This window comes from Triturus cristatus, chromosome 3_1 (genome assembly GCF_964204655.1).
Source record: "Triturus cristatus chromosome 3_1, aTriCri1.1, whole genome shotgun sequence".
Classification (NCBI taxonomy): Eukaryota; Metazoa; Chordata; class Amphibia; order Caudata; family Salamandridae; genus Triturus; species Triturus cristatus.
The window spans coordinates 922003456-922026303 of NC_140583.1; the positions used below are offsets into that span (position 1 = coordinate 922003456).

At 43.6% G+C, this 22848-nt stretch overlaps 1 protein-coding gene across 1 annotated transcript in view; it reads left to right on the top strand.

The window, feature by feature from the left end:
* Window positions 1-22848, top strand: part of CCDC148 (coiled-coil domain containing 148) — an 871149-nt gene that overhangs the window by 384243 nt on the left and 464058 nt on the right. Inside the window, exons 5-6 of the mRNA XM_085645511.1 lie at window positions 4108-4190; window positions 4502-4665. Of these exons, the coding sequence (XP_085501637.1) occupies window positions 4108-4190; window positions 4502-4665 (247 nt within the window). The remainder of the gene's footprint in view (window positions 1-4107; window positions 4191-4501; window positions 4666-22848) is intronic.

Below are 22848 nucleotides of genomic sequence, written 5' to 3' on the forward strand. Positions count from 1 at the left end.
ACGTCTGATTTAGTGCTCTTATCTTGTGGGTTAGCGATGTATAGAGGGCGTGGCAGCGCTGTCTTTAGATTCAGAAGTCTTAGCGGTCCTGAGAGTTCGTGATATATGCCTGTGATTGCTGGTGCTCAGTGCCCCTTCTACGCACCTCGGTTGCGTGATGTTTGAACTTTAAATACCGCTTGTTTCTCACAGGTCTGTGGCGAACTGCAGGCGGGGTGGGGCTTTGTGCGGTTACGTCTTTATGATCGTGGCGTTTTGTCGGAAATGCTCGTTGACAATGGCGGTACTTATTGGTGTCGTGTGCCCCTTCGTATCACCGTGGTTGTGAGGGGACCGCAAATATTATAACATGATTTTTCGTACCTTGCTGTTGGTGGGGTACCGGCTTGCTGTATGTTCGGTGTTTCCTTCCTCCACGTCCACGGCAATTGGGAAAACCTCCGTTTCGCTGAGATGCGTTGATTGGTTCTTTTGTGCTTCCGGCGTAGTTACGCTCAGCGTCGTTATGGTAACGTTGGGGGTGTTACTTTGAAGCCCTGTTGTTGAATTGGAAAGCTTTAATGCGACCTATCCGTATGTGTTGTTTTCGCTGTTGTTCATTCCTTTCCTGGTTGCTGTCGTATTCTTGTGGAAAAGCAGTATGTTTTGTGGCATTAACTCGCTTTTGAGTGAATTAATCAAATTTCCATTATACTCCGGAGAACGTCCTTCTGTGTTTCAATGTTTGGTTACCCAGTGTTGAGTAAAGCTTATGTGAAGATTCTAGCTATCAATAAAGCTTTTTGATGTTTGTCGTGTATTACAGGTCTATGACTTGGGTGAATAATAAAGTTACTTAGATTGATGAACATGTGTTCATTCTTCTGGACTTCGAACTTCTTTGCTTCGGGAGGAAGTGACAGATGGAACCCTTCTTCTATGTGATGTGTGATACTTCCGTCATTTCATTTAGCCCATTTTCGATGGTTCCCAAGAACATGATGGTTTTTGCTTCAGTTTTGGATAGTAAGGCATCGATGTATTTTCCTTGAATGTGACGCAGAACTGTCCATTTGAGGTCGTTTGGGCCATGGTTTTTTTCAATACAGTGTGATACCATAGGAGCATTAGGTGTTTTACATTTGATCCTAGAGCGGTGTTGAGAAATGCGATTTTTTATTGATTGGGTGGTTTTCCCGATGTAGGCCAATGGACAAGGGCAGAGAACGCAATATATGACGTTGTGGGTGTTGCAGTTGGTAACATTTTCATGAGTTATGTATTTCTGCCCATACACAAATTTGGTACCTTCTAGTGTACTGTCACATGATACACAAGTGCCACATTTTCTGTGTCCTTTGATTGGTGGTAGTGATAGCATAGTCCTCAATGATATTTCTGGTTGTTTGAAGGTTGTGTTGGCTCGTACAAGTTTCTCTCTTATACTTGTGTTTTTTTTAAGTGCAAATATTGGTATTTGTGTAAAAGCTGGTATGCTTTTTATTGTGTTCCAGTTTTTGCGAATGATTTTTTGCATCTCTGTTGTTCGACCTGAAAATGTCGTGACGCATACTAGGGATGTACTTTTTTTCTCTGATCTTGGGGTAAGGAGGGAATCTCGTGGAGTGTACCATGCCCGTTTTAGTGCCTTCTTGAGGAGTTTTTTGGGGTAATTTCTCTTTACCAGTTTCTCCATTAGTGCAAACGCGTTTCTGAAATAGTCATCTTTTTTCGAGCAGTTCCGCCTTATCCTCAGGAACTGGCTAAATGGAAGGTTTTCACGTAAATTGCGTTGATGGAAGCTTGAAAAGTCTAAGAATGTGTTTCTGTCCGTTTTTTTGGTGTAGAGTGTAGTATATAGATGGCCCTCTTCATGTTTAATTAAGAGATCCAAGAAGTTAATTTCTGCTTTATTGTAATTGACCGTGAATTGAATGTTTGGATTCCTGTTGTTTAGCCAAGCCACGAAGATTTCTAGTAGTTGTTCGTCACCTCTCCATAAAAGAAAAACGTCATCGATGTAACGACGCCACATTTTGATGTGTCCGTCGTAGGGGTTGTTATTGTAGACCCATTTTTCTTCGAAGAGTGCTATAAACATTATGGCCATTTCTGGGGCAAAGGGACAACCCATCGCGGTACCCATGATTTGTAGAAATTGTGTGTCATTAAAGGTAAAAAAATTGTATTTCAAGCAGATTTCTGCTAGCTGAATGAGGTAGGTCGTTGTTACATTGTACGGTCGAATGCGTTTGTCTAGGAACACTTGCAGAGCTTCTAAACCAGCTTCTTGTGGAATGTTGGAGTACAGGCTGACAATGTCAAGGGTCACTAGGAGTTCGTTTTCTTCATCAAAGGGGAAGTGTTCCAGCATGGTGATTGCCTGCATTGTGTCTTTAATGTAGCTTGGTGTATCGCAGACCAGTGGTTTTAAAAAGGTGTCTACATATTTTGCCGGTCTTTCCAGTATCGAGTTTACTCCCGAGATTATCGGTCTACCCGGCGGGTTGCTAGAGTCCTTATGCACTTTGGGAAGGACATACATAATGGGTGTCCTTGGGTTGTCATTAATCAAGAATTGTGACTCTTTTTTTGTTAGCCAGCCTTCTTCCTTTCCAGTGTGTATGATAGGCAGAAGTTTCTCTTTGATTTTCTTGTTCCAATCTTCATTTGTTTTTCGGTAGTATTTGTTGACCTGCAGATCACTATTGGAAGTGTTTAACTAACTGAGCCATCCTCTTAGCTTTAAATTAAGTATACTTGGAAAAAATGATTTGTACAAGCTGCCTGGGCAACTGCGTAGAACGTTTGAAGAGGCATTCACAAGCAAAGACGCATTGAGTCATTGGGCATGGCCTTTGCCTTTAGCAAACCACACCTCCTTGCGGTCCATTTGGCTTGAAAAAAAGACTTCTAAGCAACACCCTCACACTTCCAGAAGGGCAATGCTTCGGTGAGAACCATCCAAAAAGACTCCCTCAAGTTGCTGTGTGATTATTACATCACTCCCATCAGCGGGGCCTTGAAAGTAGCTCTTCCAGTTTTGAGAATCAGCATTTTTTTCCATTGAATGTCTCGCTGTCACTACCTTCACTCACTGGACACAGGCTTGACTCTTAGTTTTTGCTCTGCCTTTCATTTTGTTTTCAGACTTGAAAACAGAGAGGCTGTTATCTTACTAAACAATTGACTTACATTTTTTTGTCACTGGTGTCACACCCTAAAGTTAGAACACTGAATTATTGAAACTTAGCATAAAATAATATGTCTTTAAAATGTTTACATGGTGAATGTCTTGGCTCCCATATTCCAAAAAGTTAGATGGACCTCTGCCAAGGAGATTTGCCGAGCCCTTCAACATAAGCTTCTTAGGACAGAGCTGCATGCAGTCGCGGCTGCTACCTCTCACCCGCATTTGGGCGGGTGGGGAGAAAGGGGCAGTGGCGGGGGGGGGGGGGTATCGGGTAAAAAAAAAATTAAAAAGTCACTTACCTCCCGGGCAGCCAGCTGGCTGGCCGCTGCCTCTCCTGCGTCCTTTTTCTTCTAGGGAGAAACAGGAAGTGCCAGGGCTCCCACCATGCTCCCTGCAGCCAATCACAACGCTGCAATGCAGCATTGTGATTGGTCTGAGCGCCGTGACACAGCACTCAGCCAGAGGCTGGAGGGGTGGGCATGTTCTCCACTCAGACTGTAATGCAGCCTGCATGTAGGACACTGAAAGTGCGCATGACTGTTTTGGGCGGCCCGACAGAGCCGGCCAAGCATTCATTGCGCACTTAGGAGGGTTGTGCCCTCCTCCCCATCTCTGCATCCCCACCCCGCCCCTCACGCAAGCTGCAGCAGCAGGAGGACAAAATAAAATGATAATAACATTAGTTATCATTTTATTTTTTCCTTTCTTTTTCTGCATCAAGGCAGTGGGCGGCGTTCCTCCACCTTAGCGAAGGAGCCGCCACTGGCTGTGTGGAATTTCTTTCACCAATAAAGCAACCATTAAACATTGTAGATCCATTGGTAAGACTTACACGCGTGTGCATCTTGTGCATCTGTGAATTAACTGCGTCATAAAAATGTTTTTTGCAATCGTTTAAATGCTGTCACTGAAAATGCTCTTATTTTCCCTTTCAGACTTAAAGCAGAATCCGAATTGCAAATCTTTCTAGATGAAGAAATATTCGATTGCAAATTCCTTCTGGACATGGGACTCTTTGGTAAGCATTCACTCCTCCGATGTGTAACCTTGACCATTGTTACAATTTATACATCCGAAAAGGCACAGAATGGCAATTGTGTTCTTGTATCAGTGGGATAGTGTAAAATGATGCCCACCTGCCCCAGCAAAATGTAGTGAGGGGCCCCTGGGAAACGCCTCACAGAAATGCACAGATCTTAGGCTGAACGGGGGCCCCTGGAGGGTGGGACCCCTCTGCGCGCAAGAGCTGCATGGTCCTGTGTTAACCCACAGTCTTGAGTACCTGTTGTTAGTCTTCGTAGTAGCATTTTGTACTTTTTCTGGCACTAGATCGACAATTAGCAGAAGACCGAGAAACGCACAAGACCGGATCCGTAGATCCCATCCTGCAGCTGAGGGAGGATTTGAAGCACCGGATGTTACAACGACGGTACCATTCCTCTCAAGAGTCGCAGCTGGAGGAGCAGTGCAGTCCAAACCATGTCCTCGAGCAGGTTGGGAACTCCATTTTACTTTTAATAACTGTTATGGAAAAATTTGAAGAAAGGAAACGTGGATTTTACTTTTGAAAACAATTTCTTGGACAATGCATATTAAGACCCCTTTGAATTTGTACAAAGAAGCAATGATAGGTGTACATAATGTAGTTCTATTTAGTATTGATAAGATTGCTCACAAGATTTCCCTATTGTGCATTTTCCATTTTTGATTACTGACACTGTTAGTAATTACAGGATCCAAGACTCCTGGTTTTCACTAACACTGGCAGCCATTTTATTTGCCTAAAGCAGGGTTCCACGTTTCATAAGATGAAGAAAATGACAGGCACCAACCCACATGGGGGGCGTGGTGCCTTTAGTGGCAGCAAAGGGCAGAACCAAGGTAGGAACTCTTCCGGGTTAAAATGGATTTCTATCTCACTTTTTAGCAGATTTCATTGTTACAATGTTAAAATGGATCACAACTGAAATTGGCGAGCAACACATATACTACATATTAACTTATTTAGTGCACCTGAAAGTAAATTGGTGTTGTGTGGGGTGAAGATGGGAGTGGGAGGGACTAAGGGAAGCGCCCAGTGCTTTTCCTAATAAACTTCAATCTAACCGATGACTTCATCAATAAAATCCTCAACTACGGCGGATTATCGGGGTCTGTTGTTAGACCCACCGCAAGTGACAGAGGACCATCCGGTGGGATGATACGTATTCATATTTTCGGACTGTGGGCGCATGCTATGGGAGGGCCGGAGGGGTCTACCCTTTCTGCTGTATTTTTATGTGGTGGTCAGGACTATGTGGATATGGTGCGATCAGGGGGGGTGGAGGGAGGTGGGGGGTGTTGTTGGTATGTGTTTGGATATTTTGTGCAAAAGTCAAAGTCACCATGATTGCATTGTTGGATTGTGCAGCTGTCTTTGGAGTGCAGAGCCCTGCAATATATGTGCAACTTGACAAAATAAAATTTGTTTAAAAAAAAAAAATCCTCAACTACATTCAAAAGAGGGGCAGTGGCCTCTATGACCCACCCACAAAACAGACCATGAGAAACTGTGACTTCCTTGGATTTTTCTTTTACCTGCTGTCCATTTCCACCACTAACAGCATAATTAATAGTGTACACAACACAAGTATCCTTCATGTGTATGAATTGCTTGGCCTCCTCATATTCCACTTCATAAATCCGTCTTGCAGCTAGGTAAGGGTGCCATCCACTGTCAAACCCAGCGTTCATAATGCATGATGATAGGCTCAAGAAAGCCAAAGCCTTTTCCAGTGGTTGGACGTCCAGTACTATTCAATAAGTCTCTACACATGAAATCCGGGGTTTTGTCAGTAAGCAAACACACAAAATATTGCCGCATTTGTACTGCTTTGGTTCAACCTGGAGCCAAAATAGTACAATTATAGTCCCTATCTGTTCAGATTTTTTTTAATACCATACCAACAGGCTGCCACCTTGTTACATTAGTGGTCTTGCATTGGGCTTGTTGTATAAGTACTTTTTAAAACCCTGTTGTTATACCTGGCTTTTCCAGCCGGTTCATCCCCAGACATTTTGGCCTCCTGTTTTTGACCCTGTTTCTGTTGGTTTTTGGACTCTGGGCACTTTTACCACCACTATTCAGTGCTAAAGTGCATATGCTCTCTGTGTAAATTGATATTATGGATTTGCATTGCCATGATTCGCTTATTTGATTTATTACTAAGTCCCTAGTCCAGTTCTCTGTGTGTGCCCAGGGCATGTAAATCAAATGCTGCTAGTGGGCCTGCAGCACTGGTTGCGCCACCCACACAAACAGCCTTGCAAAAGGTTCTCAGACCTCCCACTGCAGTGTCTGCGCGCAGTCTCTACTGCCACGTCGACCTGGCAAGTGCACCCACTTGCCAGGCCTTAACTTTCCCTTTTCTTACATGTGAGTCACCCTTAAGGTAAGCCCTAGGTACCCCTGTGGGCAGTGTGCAGTGTATATGAAAGGTAGGACATGTACTGATGTGTGTTACATGTCCTGATAGTGAAGTACAGTGTATTTTGTTTTTCACTATTGAAAGGTTTTCTGTCCCATAGGATAGAATAGGAGTTTATTTAGAATATCTTATAAGTATATCTTCCCATTGGGACAAGGCGTAAAGATGGAGTTTAGTATGCCTGAACTCAGAATATAAAAATGCATCTTTTAGTAAAGATGATTTTTATAGTGTGTGTTTGAAAATACCACTTTTAGAAAGTGGGTATTTTCTTGCTTAGCCACCTTGTGTGCCTCTGCTGGTTTGTGGATTGACTGTCTGGCTGTGGAGTGACAGTGGCGGGGGGTGTTCATTCACTGTAGACAGCCACTGGGTGGGGGGCGATTTGATGTGTGTCCTGCCTTTCCTGAATGAGTCAGGACTGGACTGAATAGACCTGGCCTGCATTTAGAAGAGGGGAGGAGATTTCCTTGCCCCTGAATGGGCCCGGTCTGCCTTACACAATGCTGTCTCCACCTGCTGCCCCAGAACTTTAGATTATGTCTGGACTCAAGAAGAACCTGGAGAAGGAGAAGAGCTGGGAAAGCTGAAGAAGAAGTACCGGCTCTTTTGCTGTGTGCTGTCTGGGATTTGCCTGCACTGGCTGTTTCTGCAAAGGAGAGGACAAATACCTTGCTGTGTGCTGTGTATCCTGCTTGAAGAAGATCTCCAAGGCTTGAAAAAGTAGAGCTTGCCTCCTTTTCTGAAGTCTCAGGGACACAAAGACTTCATCACCAGCTCCCCTGAACCTCCTTTCTGGGAGGTCTGACCTGCCAAGCGGTGTCTGTTGCTGAGTTGGGCCTCTGGAGGTTGTTTCTGCTGTTGGGAGCTGGAAAAGAGATGCAACTACGAGAAGCGTGACGCATCTGCACCTGTTTCCGATGCAACTCCGCCGTGCAGCTGAAGAAACCAATGCATGCCCACGGCTGGAGAAATCGCTGCATGCCGAATCCCGTGCACCGATCTCCGAAGTCCGAGATCACCACACCGATTCCGATGCAGGGCCTGCTGTGCGGCTGCAAGAACCAAAGCATTGTGGTACTGTGGCTAGAGAGACCACCGTGGCGCAGTTGCCGCTTCCGCCGTATTGAGAACTGACGCATTCCAGATTCCCACGCATTGCACCGGGGCGGCAAAACTACAAGGACACCGGGGCTGCAGTAAGAAACCAACGCATCACCTCCCCGCACAGTAGGAAAGCGACGCAACACCTTCCCTTCAATAAGGAACCGGCGCATCATCTCCCCTGCGTGGCAGTAAGAACCAACGCATTACCTTCCCTGTGGCTGCTTTTGTTTATGATTGTGTCACATCCAAGGTACTTTGTGTTGAAAGTGACATATCTATAGTTTTCTATGGACAGAACAGTTTTTACCTTCTAAGAAGTTAGTTTTTGATTACAGCATTGTGGATTTTTGTCGTGTTGGTCTGGTTTGGTTTAGATAAAGATTACTCATTTTTCTAAACTGGTGGGGTTTCCATTTTGTAGTGTTTTCACTGTATTACTGTATGTGTGCACAAATGCTTTACACACTGCTCTGAGATAAGTCTGTCTGCTCGTACCAAGCTACCAAGGGGGTGAGCAGGGGTTATTTTAGAAGTGTATCCCCTCTTAACCTGACTAGGAAGAAGGGTCCCTACTTGGACAAAGGTGCAAACCATTGCCAACTAGAGACCCCCATTTCTAACACCTGCATCGGGCTTCTGCTCATGTGGATTCAGCTCCTTCAATGTAGGCTATCTATCATCAATAACTCTTATTAGTAATGACACAGTACAGTAAAACAAATGTATACAGAATTATGTATTCGATAAAATGCTATACGTGGCCTTCCTCCCACTAAAGGTTACAATCTAATAAAAAAAAATACAAGAATTTAAAAGGATTAATTAAAAAACAGACTGTTTTTTAATTAATCCTTTTAAATTCTTGTATCACCAGGTAAGTAATAAGCGACTCCAGCCCCAGAGAAGACCTCCCCCCAAAACACCACTCAAGGAAACATAAACAGGCCCTCACAAAGTCAGAAATATACGCAAGCATCTATTCCACAGATCCTCCAAAATCCTATTGGGTTTTATAGGAATCAACTTCACAAAATAACCAGAACAAAACTTGTTTTGCTTTCCACAATCTGAATAAAAGAACAATTGGTTCAGTGCAGAGTCTTTGTCCAGTAGAACAGCAAGGGGGAAATCTAGCCAAGGGAAAATGCAGGAATTCTACAAAACAAGGGATAAAAAATAGCAGATCCCAAGGAAGCTAAACCTACATACCTAAAGAACAGTGCACTGACCAATAAATAAAGGAAATGGTACATATGGGCATTGCTGGCCAAATCCTGCCAGTAGGTATCAAGGAGTTAATCCAAACCAAAACACGAGATAGGAACTTCCGAAGGGTGAGACAACAGTCTTGACGGGCCCAAAAAATAAAGAGCAACATTGGTGCCAGCGGCGCGAGTCCGGAACAGCAGGGAACATAGCAGAAACGCCACTCTGGGGAAGGGAAACAACCTTTACAACACAGTCATTACTTCGCACTACATTTACAACGCAGTCATTACATCGCAACATCCTTTACAACACATGTCACTACAACGCAGCCATTACATTGCATGTCACTACAACGCATGACACTACAACACATGTCACTACAACGCAGGCATTACATCGCATGTCATTATAACGCATAGTACCCCTGCAATATCCAACACTTACCCTACTGTTGCACCCCCTGGAGTTAGAATAGTAATTTTTACCACTACACTATCCAACACTTACCCTACTGTTGCACCCCTTGGAGTTAGAATAGTAATTTTTACCCCTACACTATCCAACACTTACCTTAAATGCAATGTAATGGTATGCGTTGTAATGGTATGCGTTGTAATGGTATGCGTTGTAAAGGTATAATGCGATGTAATGGAATGTATTGTAAATGTAGTTTAAAAACATTAGTTGTACTGGCATGCGATGTAAGTGTATGCATTGTAAAGGATGTTGCGATGTAAAAACTGCGTTGTAAAGGCATGCGTTGTAAATGTATGTGTTGTAACATCATACATTCTCTGGGGAAACATAGGAAATTCATTAATCCAGGTTCGCCTTGCAAAGATCCTTCTCCCGATTAGAGGAACAAAAGCCAAGCACCGTGGCAATGGGAGACGCGCATTAAATAGACTGTGCCCCTGTACCATGTGATCCTGACAAGGTAGTAATGCAGAGATTTTGCACAATCCAGGAACACAGACCGGAGGGAGGCATATAAACAACAGAAAGGTAAGGAAAATAAAGCGCTCATTCAATTTTCTACACAAATATTCAGTGCACCCTTCGGGAGTTGAGGGTCAGTGCCTAGGGAGTCATATCCCCGCCTAAGTGGCTGTCGTGGAAGCACACCATGCAAACAGACCGAGTGGTAACACCAATTTAGCCACCGCGGACGTGGGACCCTGGCTTGCCCCAATTTCTCCATCCCTCGAACGCCCCCCATCAGGTCCCGGGGCTGTGGCCCCCTCCTTATCCCACTGCAGGTACCGACTTTTTTCTAGATACACATCGAATTGTGCAACCCTGTCTCCCCTCCACTCACCTCCTTCTCCCACTGGTCAAAAATATCTAGTCCCCCCCAGTCTGCTATACCCCTCTAAGGGCTAGAGGACCTCCCTACTTCCCTGTCAGCCTGCCCCTCTACAAACTCAACAGGTGGCCTGCCCCCTCCGACTGCAGATCAAGAACTTGCCTTCCTTCAGACTGCCCCCAGCACCCAGCCCCTCCCCCAACCCTTTCTCCCCCTGCCACTCTCCTTTCTCCTTGATTTGGATTGCGAGCAGTTCAGTTGATGCTGCTCACATATTCCCCCACTCACCCCACGAACTGCATATCAAGCGGACGGCTCCACTGATGCCGCCCACTTCTGCCCAGTCTTCTCTCTAGCGGCTCGTAGACATGCAGAGTGCATGTTGGGTTACTTCTCTTTTTGGCATCAAGCTCCTCCACAGCCATAGGCATGGAAAAGCTGACGCCTAGGCCTCACGCCTCCCGAACTGCCTCTCGCGCAAGGGCTGTAGCCCAGCCCGGTTCTCCACCTCGCCACACTTCGAGGGGCCTCTCATTGGGACACAGAGTGACCCCTCCCACTTACCCCATCATGTGTGACTGCCGCTGCACCCCACTTTGGCGGAAATATGCAGGCCACGATTGCCGTGGCTACCCCTGCCGACACCTATTGTGCTGGACGGGCAGCCGACACCTCAGCCTCTCCTCCAACCACGAGTTTGAGCCTCCCGCTCTCCTGCAGCAGCCGCGTTGCATCCTCCCCACAAGCCTCACTTGCCCTAATAAGGTAAGCGTATTCCTATATGTTGCACTAGCACAATAAACTGCCCAGACCAGCAAAACCACAAAGCCCTAAACAACACAAAAATCAACAAATGACTCCCTGCCACCAGCCACCAGGTCACCTGAACCTAAAATTGTGGCAGGGAGCCCAAATGAAACCCTTATATATGTTTGGGATATAATTGGACTACGCATGTAGTCCAATACAAAATGGCATTTCTAGGACTGCACTACCATTCCAATCTGCCCCAGGGGCAGAATTTCCCATGGTAAACTGCCCCAGCTGCCCCTGCTGCTCCCCAAATCCACCTTGTACTCAGCAGAAAGAGTGCTGCTTACATGTGCACTTCTTACAGTAAATTGTGTGTCTCTTTCATTCCGAGCATCTCAAATATAGTTTAAAATGGTCTTTAGAGTGTGGTTTATTCTGTGTCCCCACATATGGGCTTCTTGAAGAATCTCTTCGAATTAAGAAACAGCCCGCCTTACAATATTGTACATTTCATGTAGGGCGATCACCTCCCTCCAGGTCATTATGGGCATTGTCTCCAGTCCTGAACTTTTCACATGCAAGGCACTGGTTTTAGTGTGGTAGTCTAATTAGCTCACTAGAAGCAAAGCAAGACTACAACACTTAGAATTAATTTGTGACTACACGAAAATTCAGAACTGGAGACAGCGCGGTAATGAGCTAAACGGAGGTGACCACCGTGAGCACTTGTGTAATATAGAGGTGTCTTACCAGGACGCACTGAAAAATTTCAAGAAGCACATATTAAAATGAGAAGTAAAATATTTGGTTTTGAGTGCCCTCTGGAGATAACCGCTGCTTCAAGAATTGCGTGTGCAGTGTAATATAAAATTGCATGAATAATAAAACAGAACATTTTCATGACAAAAAAGAATCATTATTTCCACCCTGCTTGAATTACATTTAAATATGTGAAGATTTGTTTTATGCTGCATACAAACGCCCATTCAGCGTGCATCAAATAGGGACATTAACAATTTAAAAAGTTGTTAGCACCTGAATGCTGCAATCAGCAGCTAAAAGTTAACACACTCAGTTTGTCAAAGTGGTTCCCACTCAATTGCAGCATGTGTGCCCTGTTGATATAGTAATTTTAAATCCATTCCCACTAGCTACGTTTTTTGTTGAAATGTGTAAAATATGAAACAGGTGATGAAATATGTAGTGAGTGCGGCAAAATCCGTAATTATCAATAAATACCTTGGCTATAGAATCCATGATTCTATAGGCCCTGATCATAGCTTCCCAGTATTATCAAATTGTGTTATTCTAGGCGAACATTTTGTTGAGTTTCCCTGTCTGCCAAAATGTTGGGCGCGCCTAGGGCGATTCATTTTGCAGAATGCACTGTGAAAATGTTTAATTGTTCTTGTTGCCCCATTGCTAAGTTCCTCAGTCTATGTATGTGATCTTTTGTGGCTCTAAGTCACCATGAAGCTATTTGCACAACAACATGGATTGGTATTTAATGGGTGTACACGCCCCTTTTTCTCTACTTCAGTGCTAGTGCTGACAGCTTTCTGCAGGACTGTCTACTTCTATTGGAACAGTGTTAGTATCTCTTACAAATTTTGAGAGTGTCAAGATGGCAGGTCAGGTGGCATAAAACATAAAACTTTGTTTTGTGAGATGACTTATATAGGTATAATTTGTGTTTTATTTCTTTAACATTTTGTAATTTAGGAATGAAAATTATAAACCAAAGTCCTTTTAAATATGTGTCAAAAAGTCCAAATGTCAGTCAAATGTAATTCTGCACCACTAATGTTTTTTAAGGTCTATAAAACTTGCCTTGCTGATACAGTTTGCATTAAAATATGTAAAGACTGATAAATATTGTGTATCACAACTTAAGAAAGCACTGGAATACCTCCACTAGAATTTACAAATAATAAAACCTCAAACCAGGCAAAAATATGTGACCATGAATTACTCTACCACCTCTAGACTGATTACTATCAGTTCTTACCTATGCATCACAGAGGGAAAATGGTACTCACAGCCTATCTGTTTGCAGTTGAATCACAGTTGGCTACCTCTAAAGAAGCTGTAACTCGAAAGTAGAAATTCTGACTTAGCAAGTTCATTGTCTGACTAATATACTTCCCTTTCCCTTCACTGGGATAAACAAAGCCCTTCTACTATGGTCATTTTGTGACCATCCTAGATATTAGTTGCCCTATTCAGACACATTAATACATTAATTTGAGACATGCTTTATGTAAATAATACACCCCTACATTCATGCAAGTAAAAAACTATCCTTCTAAAGCTTTAGCAAAACTGGTGGACAGGCTCTAATCCAGCCACTAGACTCTCCTTTTGTCTGCGGATGCAGAAACTCGGCAACCAAGAGATCCTATCAACCAAGAAAAATTCTGAATGCAATCAATTAATTGTTCAACACGGTCATTGACGTGGTCCACCCAGCAGCTGGCTGTAACTCGGCCCTGCCTTCTCAAGTTTTAGCAAATAGCCTTTCTGACTTTTTCACTGACAAAATCAGCCTGATAAGAAACAATTTAATAGTATTGGTTTTTCCTCTAGTGACCCCCCCAACAAAGTTCAATGTCCTGAGGAGTCACCAAATGCTTGATTGCCAGGCCAGATTCACAGCAAGCTGCAGCAGTGAAATAGCCGTCTCTTCAGAAGTAGATGCCTTATGGATAACGGTGGATGGGGTGACTGTGAGTTCTGATTTTATTAGACCTCTCTGCCACCATCGACCCCTTAGTCCACTTACAATGGCTCAGCTTCCTTTGTGTTGGTGGTACTGTCTTCGAATGGACCTTTTCATTCCTTTCAAGCAGGCCTCAATCCATCCAACTAGAGATCTACCTCTCTTCTTGTAAACAACTCTTATGGGGCATACAGCTAAAAGCAATCAACTCCCCCTTGTTATTCACATATATCTAAATGCCCTTTCATTCCTGATCCAGAAATATCAGATACAAACCTACTTTTATGCTCACAGAAAACACTGATATGCCTTCTCTTTATTAATCCTCAAGAAGACATATCACAACTCTCTTCTGTGCTAGGCCTTACCTAGGATTGGAAAAGATCCAATTTCTTGAAGCTTAATCCAATCAAAATAGAGATATTAACATTTTTTAATAGAATAAACAGATGGACATCCACTTTTTGGCACAGACCATGGGCCAGTGACCCATGTCTGTAGAATCCTCCAACAATTTTGGCATTGGATTCCAAACTCTCCCTAGGACCTCCAAATTGGGCAGTCAGTAAAGACTCATGAAGTGACTTTGGCAAACACCTTTATTCAGTCAAAACTGTATTACAGAAACTCCGACTATGTTGGCCTATCCCAAAAAAAGCCTGCTCAGCTATCAAAAACTTCAAAATATCACCGTAAGAATCATTTCAACGTTAAAAAAGTAGACCATGTAGCTCGCTAACAGAACCAGCTCCCATGGTTATTGCCAATAAATAAAAGCATCCAATTCAAAGTTTCTTACTTCATGCTCAGAACTTACCATAGCTGCTGTGAACTTCTGGCAAGCCATCCTTCTCAGAATCCTCTTTCAGCCTCAATAAACGGGTAGGATGATCCTTTCAGTCCTTGTTTTGCAGTCTGGAACTCACTTCTTCTACCTGTCCACACCGAATTTGACCACTTTAAATTCAGTAAACTTCTGAAAACCTGTTTTTCTCTGTGTAAATGAGCGATGATCATTCTCCCCTCTCCTGCCGCGTAATATCAGTACCAAGAGGTTCTGTATATGTGTGATATTGTGCTCTACAAATTCCCATAAAATAAATACAAAAATAATACTTCAGTTACAGTCATACCACTAATAGTTTAACCTTCCAGGCTTCACCTGGATCTGTCTATTACTCTAGCACAAAAATCAAAATTCTAGGAGTTGTATTCAAATCAAACATGTTTAAATAAATTACCTTTGATGGCATTACCCTGAGTCCTAATCCTCCGCATTGATTCAGTACATATGAGGTGTCCCTGCCTCACCTAGACCCAATCATATGCCAAGAGAAGCAATAAAAAAAACCCTGTACCCCACCATTCCCCCGTCAATATTCAAGCTCACAGCCAACTCATGTGTTACTTGCACATACTGGGAGGGCAGGAGGAATGTGAATTAAAGCAAGGGAGTTGGACTTGGGGTAATGCCATTACCAGTAAGTTATTGAAACGTTACCTCAATGTCCCTTCCTCGCTTTAATTCAGTAAATATGAGATGTACCAAGCCCACAAAGATGGACAACTGACCATGTATGCAGAAAGAACACAGCTTTATTGCAACAAAAAAACATACATCCTCTATTCCTTCATAGAAGAGAGAACTTTGCATCCAAATACGTCAGTAACGCACTGTACCTCTGACAATCTTGTAGTGCCTAGTATAAGTATAGGAATCAGACCATGTAGCAGCCCTACATATCTCGGAAGGCGAAGCACAAAGCAACTCAGCAACAGTAGAAGACATACCACGGATCGACCTTCCCTGAGTTTGCAATGGAGTAGCCTGCACTTCCACCTCATAGGTTTTACCAATCAAAATTTTAATCCAGCTACTCAACATTGCAGTCGCTGGCTTTTCACCTTTATTTCTTAGCCTCAAATTCACAAATAAAGATTCCGCCTTCCGTAATGTCTGCACTCTCCCCAGATATAAAAGAAGAACCCTTCTTACATTCAACAAATGCAGCATTACCTCCTCCTCTGAAGAAGGGGAAGGATAAAATGCCCGCAAAATTACTTCATGCAGCCTATGAAAAAAAAAGTATACCAAATTCTTCCAGACTTTCTGAAAGCCTGGATTGCGGCCCACTGTACTCGAAGAGTTACCTCTGACAATCCCAATCTTGATCCATTCTGCAAAAACTCCAAAACCACAATTAAACTCACAGACTCAGGACCTAGCCTTTCCTCTCACACCACTGAGAAAAAGACCTCCAGTGCCTGTTATAATATTTTCGAATAGTTAACTTCCTAGAAGACTGTAATGTAACATCCAATGCCTCCGGTAGGCCCTGCTTGTTCAATCCCCTCCTCTCAATCCCCATACCATAAAGTGGAGCCTCCTCAAAGACTCCATCCTCAGAATCTGAAACTCAAGAGGGGAAGTAACCAGAGACAGTGGCCACTCTGGAGCCAACTTTATCAGTAACAAAACAGGAAATCAATTCACTTGAGACCACTGTGGGGCAATCAGGATTACATTTGTGTGCACCGTTCTCACTCTAACCAAGAAGGGTTGTATTAGGGGAAAGAAAGGAAAAGCATAAAGAAGACACCGTGGCCAGGGACACAAGAGAGCATCCAAAGCCCAAGCATGTTCCTCCCTCTCTCTTGGGCAAAATCTGTCAACTTTGGCATTGAGGCCTAGAGCAAAAAGACCCATCGCTGTCATACCCCAATGATGCGTCAGTATAGCGAAGAGTCGCGGCTGGTCTCATGAATCAGTAGTGGGGTGGGAGTAGGCGGCTGTGAGGGCAGGAGAGAGAGGGAGGTAAGGGATGGAGAAAAAATAAATAAAAAAGATATCACTTACCTGTCGGCCGGCTGGCTGGCTGGCCGCCACCTCTCTTCCTTTCTCTTCCTGGCTTCTGCTGGAACAGGATGCAGGAAGCAGGATAGGCTCCCCTGAGCCAATCATAATGCTGCAATGCAGTGTTGTGATTGGTCTGAGCGCCGTGGTTTGGTGTTCTGATGGGCAATGGAAGCCTGGGCATGTTCTCCACCCAGGCTGTAATGCCGCCTGGGTGGAGAATATGCTAAGTGCACATGAATGTTTTGGCCGGCCCCAGAGGGCCTGCCAAACATTCATGCACACTTAGGAGGGTGTCAGGACTCCTCCCCCAGCACAGCCCCGCCGCGCCCCACAAAACTGCCCCAGCACAGAAAAATAAAATGATAATAACATTGGGTTATTATCCTTTTATTTTTATTTTTTTGCCCTGCTGTAAGACAGTGGGGCATCGCTCCTCCGCCTTGGCGGAGGAGCCGCCCCAGATAGTGAAGACTGCTGGATCCAGCAAAAACTCCAGAGAGGAGGGAATTTCTCTGCTTAGCTTATCCTCTGTTAACTTGGAAGTTCCCTGAATATGAATTGTTCTCAGAGAAATCAGAACAAAGAAGGCTTGTGTGCAATCAAATTCATTAAATTATCACACAGAGTACGTCCAGCTGTATGTGAGAAAAAGAAAGGAAGGTAGGAGTCATGTAATGTCAGAAGAAAAAAGCCAGGAGGAGAAATTTCCTTCAGGAAAAGAACCCTCACTCACCGTTAGGTCATATGGGTTCCTTCCTCAGGGCAGGAGCTGAGGTGTTTTCTCAAGAGGAGCGTATGGTTAGTGGTGAATGAGGGGCAGAGTGCGAAAAAGTGTGAGTGATTACATATGTCTCTCTGGGTCCACTAAATCTTTATTGGGTGGCCTCAGGGACACAGTTAAAAGGCAAGAGGATGAGGGATTAAACCAATATATCCATAGATATAGGTCAACATGTTTCTGCCATAGGTTGGTCCCCTAAAGAGATCCGGAGGCATTCATCAGGACCCTTGTTGGATAGTCACTCTGCCTATGTGAAAAAAATATATGTAAATATACTGCCCACCACAGGAACAGGGCTGTCAGGTGTTCAACGACCCAAATCACTTCAAAGGGGTTTGTCTACTCTGGAAAGTCAAATAAACAACATTCAAAACTACATGTACAGACATTACCAAAAATGTGCTTAATTTCCTTGGTATTGGTTATTCTTACCTAAAGTGTGATATACCAAACCAACTCGCCATGCACTTGGAACGTCTTAAAGTGACCAACTGTAAAGAACATAGATCCTAGCGTCTATTTATGTACATTTGTTACCATAAATATTAAATCATATAAACACATATGGCCCGATTCACAAAAGTTATCTGAGGCAAAATCCTAACTTTACGACTTTCGGTATTCACATAAGGCATTTAGGAGTAGTAAAGTTAGGATTTTATCTCAGTTAATCTTAAATTTTTGTCTTAAGTTAAATTTAAGACAAGCTTAAGTTTAACTGAGACAAAATCCTAACTTTACGACTAGGATTTTGTCTCAGTTAAACTTAAGTTTGTCTTAAGTTTAATTTAAGACCGAAACTTAAGTTTAACTGGGACACAATTCTAACTTTAGTACTCCTAAATGCCTTCTGTGAATACCGAAAGTCAAAAAGTTTGAATTTTGTCTCAGATTACTTTTGTGAATCGGGCCCATAAAGTCCATTGGAGGAAACCATCAATCTGCTCCGTCCTATCTGAATAAACACGATTCATTGTGGGGTCACACAGAAATTAGTGGTCCTGTGTTTCCCACATTACATAATATAACGCCTCGCATTCGAGATTGTATGTGTGTATATAACCGCCCTAACACTCGGGGGCTGATCAGTACTGCGCATCTCTGGTCCTGTGTCAGACATGCACGGCAGTTGTGCGGAAGTGCAAACAGCCCACATCGCAACTCAATGACAACCGCCACATGCACTGGTGTCTCATGTTGTTCTTAAAATAAAAGGAACTGAAACCCATTGAGGTTGCTTCTCGGTGTTTTCCAGGTAATACAGCTTAATGGCAACCGCCACTATGGGTGCACCCTCCCGGGTCTCTTGCTGTACTGTGGATCATAAGTGACTAGATGTAAAAAGAAAACTTGACTGCAGACGGGGGGTGCACTCACACCACCCATGTGTCTACCGTGTTGTTCACGAACCTGAAAAATAACGAATAGAAAGCCTTACTTCGGGGTTATGGTTCCGCAGCGCGTAGTCTCAATAGCGCAGCGGTATCGGTCTCTGACAAACTAAGTCAGTAGGGAGCTCATCAAATTCAGTGCCTTGGACCTTGTCCCCCCCTGCTTGTTCACATAGGCCTTGGTGGTAACATTGTCTGTGTGAATCAACACTGCTCTCCCTGTCAGAAAAGACTGCAAGGAAAGAAGAGCTTGCCTCACTGCCTAAAACTCCAATTTGAGGGTCTCTGAGCCTCATCTCGAGACCAGAAACCCTGCACCTCTACGGAGTTCCCCCACCCACCCCAACCTGAAAGACTGGCATCTAGTGTTACAATCATTGGCGTGTGGTGGAGTTCGCTGAACCCCTTTTAGAAGATTGTCCATGGACATCCACCAAGCCAAATTGTCTATCACCTGTTGAGTTATCAGAATTTTGAGCCTCAGATCATAAGGACTCATATTCCAGTTTATAAAAATCCAGGAAACCAGTTTGTGGAGATGGAATTGTGCCCATGGTAATAGGAAGATCATAGAGGCAAGATCCCCCCTGCACCGTGAGCCACAACCCTACTCTTGGAGTTTTGTGACTTAACAATTCCAAACTATGACTTTACATTTTTGCAATTCTCTTTGGTGGCAATAGTACCTTTCCCTGATGTGAGAGAAAGCAGGATCCTATAAAAGTTAGATCTTGAACTGGCCATGGACTGGATTATTCCCAGTTTATGAGAAAAATTGAGTCCGCAACACTGTCAAAACTCTGTTGCTTTGAGACAAGAGCACTCATTGTGAAGCACCTGAATCAACAAATCATCGAGGCAAGGATGGACAGATATACCTTCCACATGAAGCAGGGTCAATAATGGTGGCAGCACCCTGGTGACAACCCTGGAAGAGGATTTGAGGCCGAAGGAAAGTACTCAAAACTGAAAGTCATCACGTTCCAGAGCGAGCTGCAAAAATGATTGGTCAGATTTTCTGATCGGCACATGCAGATCAGCATCATCTAGAACAGTTGATGACAACCAATCCCCCTCTCAAACCAGTGGGAAAAAGGACTGTAAGGTCACCATCCGAAAGTGAACAATTCTTATCCAAGAGTTGACCCTCTTCAAATCCAGGAAAGCCCTGTATTCTCCTGCGGCATTCTGGACCAAGAAAAGGATTGTGTAAGCCCCAGTTCCCTTTTCCCGCTGAGGAGCTCCCATAAATGCCCATTTCCTGAGCAACAAATCAACCCTTTCCAGAAGTCTAGTGTATAACCTTTGCCGACTATGCTCAACACCCATGCAGCGGTCACATCTTTTTGCCAAAAATTAGAAAATGATGTAAGCCAACCTCCTACAGCCATGGACTTGCAGGAACCATAATTCTCAGGACCTCTTCTTCCATGGCACTTTATTCCCAGAATCATTCTGAGGAGAAAAATACTTTTGTTGGTACTTTTGCTTACGCGCAACATAAGACCTAAATTCCTGGCGAGCAACATAAGACCTAAATTCCTGGCGAGCATATGATTTCACTCTCTTGTTCCAACACCTTCTAAAATCAGACTTACCTTATATGGTAGGAAATGCTTCCATCCCTTAAGAAATTTTAGAGATCATAGAATCTAATTGATCTCAAAAGAGCATTTTTGCCGTTAAATGAGACCTTGCTCAGTGCCGTCTTCTCAACAGCTTCCGTTTTCAAGTCCTTCATTCACAAATTGCATCAGGCCCCAATTACAACTCCAGAAGACATTGAGGTTGCTTTGACCACATCTCAGAAGATATCCACCATCAAACGTGCCTGTAAATCCATGCCAGCCAACAGCTCCGAACATAAATGACCTTCCTGGATAGCCACAGACAGAGCATCACAGTCTTTAATGAGCAATTGAGCTGTATATGCTGCATATAAACTGGCTTTCAGCGATAGATTGTCCACAGCAAATGCTTTCCTCAATACTGAAGTTACCTTTTTATCAGAAGGTTCAGAAGGGGCACAACCCTCTGGATTAATGGATGTCTTCCCAATCAAATTGGCCAAAATTGCATCCACTTTCATGTTACTGGGAAGAACATCATCACCCTCCAACAAATACAGCTTTTAAAGACATTGTGGCACATTGACCTTATCCACTTCCTTCCATTCATTCATCACCATGTGTTTAATAGCTCCATGAAATGGCATTGCCATTGAGGAAGGCATATTGTATTGCGGGAATAGGTTCTCACCCGGCTCATCCACTTGAAATCCTCTCGCGTGAGATACTTTCCTGATAAAGTGGATGGTTTATCTTCATCTGAAGAAGATGAATCCCAATCCTTCTTTCTTCTAGTGTTGTGTAGTTCCTCTATATTCCTATATAGAATCTGCGTGTTTGGATAACATAAACTGTGGGTTTGGTGGCAGACTGACTCTGAGCACCCCCACCGAGAATGTTAGCCTGTTTGCATTAGCTAGCTCACAGTGCCACTAGTATCTCCTCTTAGCGGGGAGAGAATAGATTCTGGCAACCTTAGAACATGACAACCCTGATCCCCCAGGATCGTGGAAACAATGTACTACTTTTCACTCAGTCACTCGTGCTCACTTATTCAGTCTCAGAGAGTTACAAAGAAGAAACAGTCGGGCTTGTTACAATAAGTATTTATTGCACAGTTGTTCTTCTAGTGTATACTCTATGTGCTGTAACAACTGTTACACAGTAGCATATATATATGATCAGCAGTACAGGGAAAATAAAAGGATAGTACAATTCTACCATTTTGCAATAGTCGTGAACACATACATGGATATAAAATGCATGATAAAAGAAAGCGCGTACTCCTATGATGCCTGTCTAGATGTACCTAAGTGTACCTAGCATGTGAGTAGGTGTAAAGCCAAGAATCCCTCTAGGTTTAGTCTAACTCCATTATTTGAAGTGAGAGAGTGTGGGACCCGTCCTGGTCTCGAGTTGGACACCCCGGAAGGGATGTGTTAGACCACTGTCAGCTGGAGCGTCGGCATGCAGGAGCCTCAGCATCTCTGGTCAGTGTGTCGGCATGGAAGTCTCGGTTCCCTCTGGCTAACACTAGCAAGAGGGTCTGTATTTAGACGGAAAGTATCTAGGGTTCCTTTGTGCCTTGTTTCTGGTATTAGCCATTGTTGGATTTGAGTACGAGATATGGGATGAACCTTGTACGTAGATATTATGCAGATGGTTTCAGCCCCTGCCTGGTTTCCAAGAACCCTTATGAATATTCATTCATACTGTGTGAGTCTATTGATAAAGTAATTGGACACTATTGTTCAGGGAAAATCCTCCTTTTGCGCCCGGGACTAGAACTAGGTAAAGGTTCAATCCTAAAAGGCTCATTACTGTGTAGTGTAGGGGAGGTAATTTAGGTGAAGGGGTATGATGTTACTCGGGCCTATATTAGGGTACCTATATGAAACATAACACCCACTTCTCTTCCAAATAGTCAACAATAATAAAATGTTAGCGAACTACTTCTTTACTAGATAGCAGCACCTAAAACTATCAGTGAGCCTCATGAAAACATATGTCTTAAAATCATTTTTAAAACAGTTTAAGAGGGGAAAAAGTTTGAAAGTCAGTGTTGGAATCGTCACTTAGGCCAAAGTCCTAGCTGAGTTTGTTTATATACGTTGAACCACTACAAGCATCAGAAGGCCATGCTTTTCTTAGAAAAAGTGTAAATGTTTTAGGAAATGTTCCAAATTTAGTTGAGTTTTGAAGCAGAAAGGAAAAATCCGAATTCTTTCCCAGCACACGATGAGCCAATTATAGATTAAGTGTCCTGGCTGGGAGACGCAACATCATCGTTGCTTGCTGCTGTGGGGGACGGTCCTTGTAACACCTTGCAGATTACGTCTATGGAGCACTGATAATCTTCAGGACTGCCTGTAGCCGGTGCAGAGGCAGCTGGTGCTGTAGTCGATACCTGGGTGCTAGTGTTGCTAGTGGTAGTGCTAATGGAAGAGCTGATCCTCAACCCAGTTGTAGCAAAAGGCACCTGTGGGTTCTTGAGGAATGCAGCCATCAAAATTGGAAT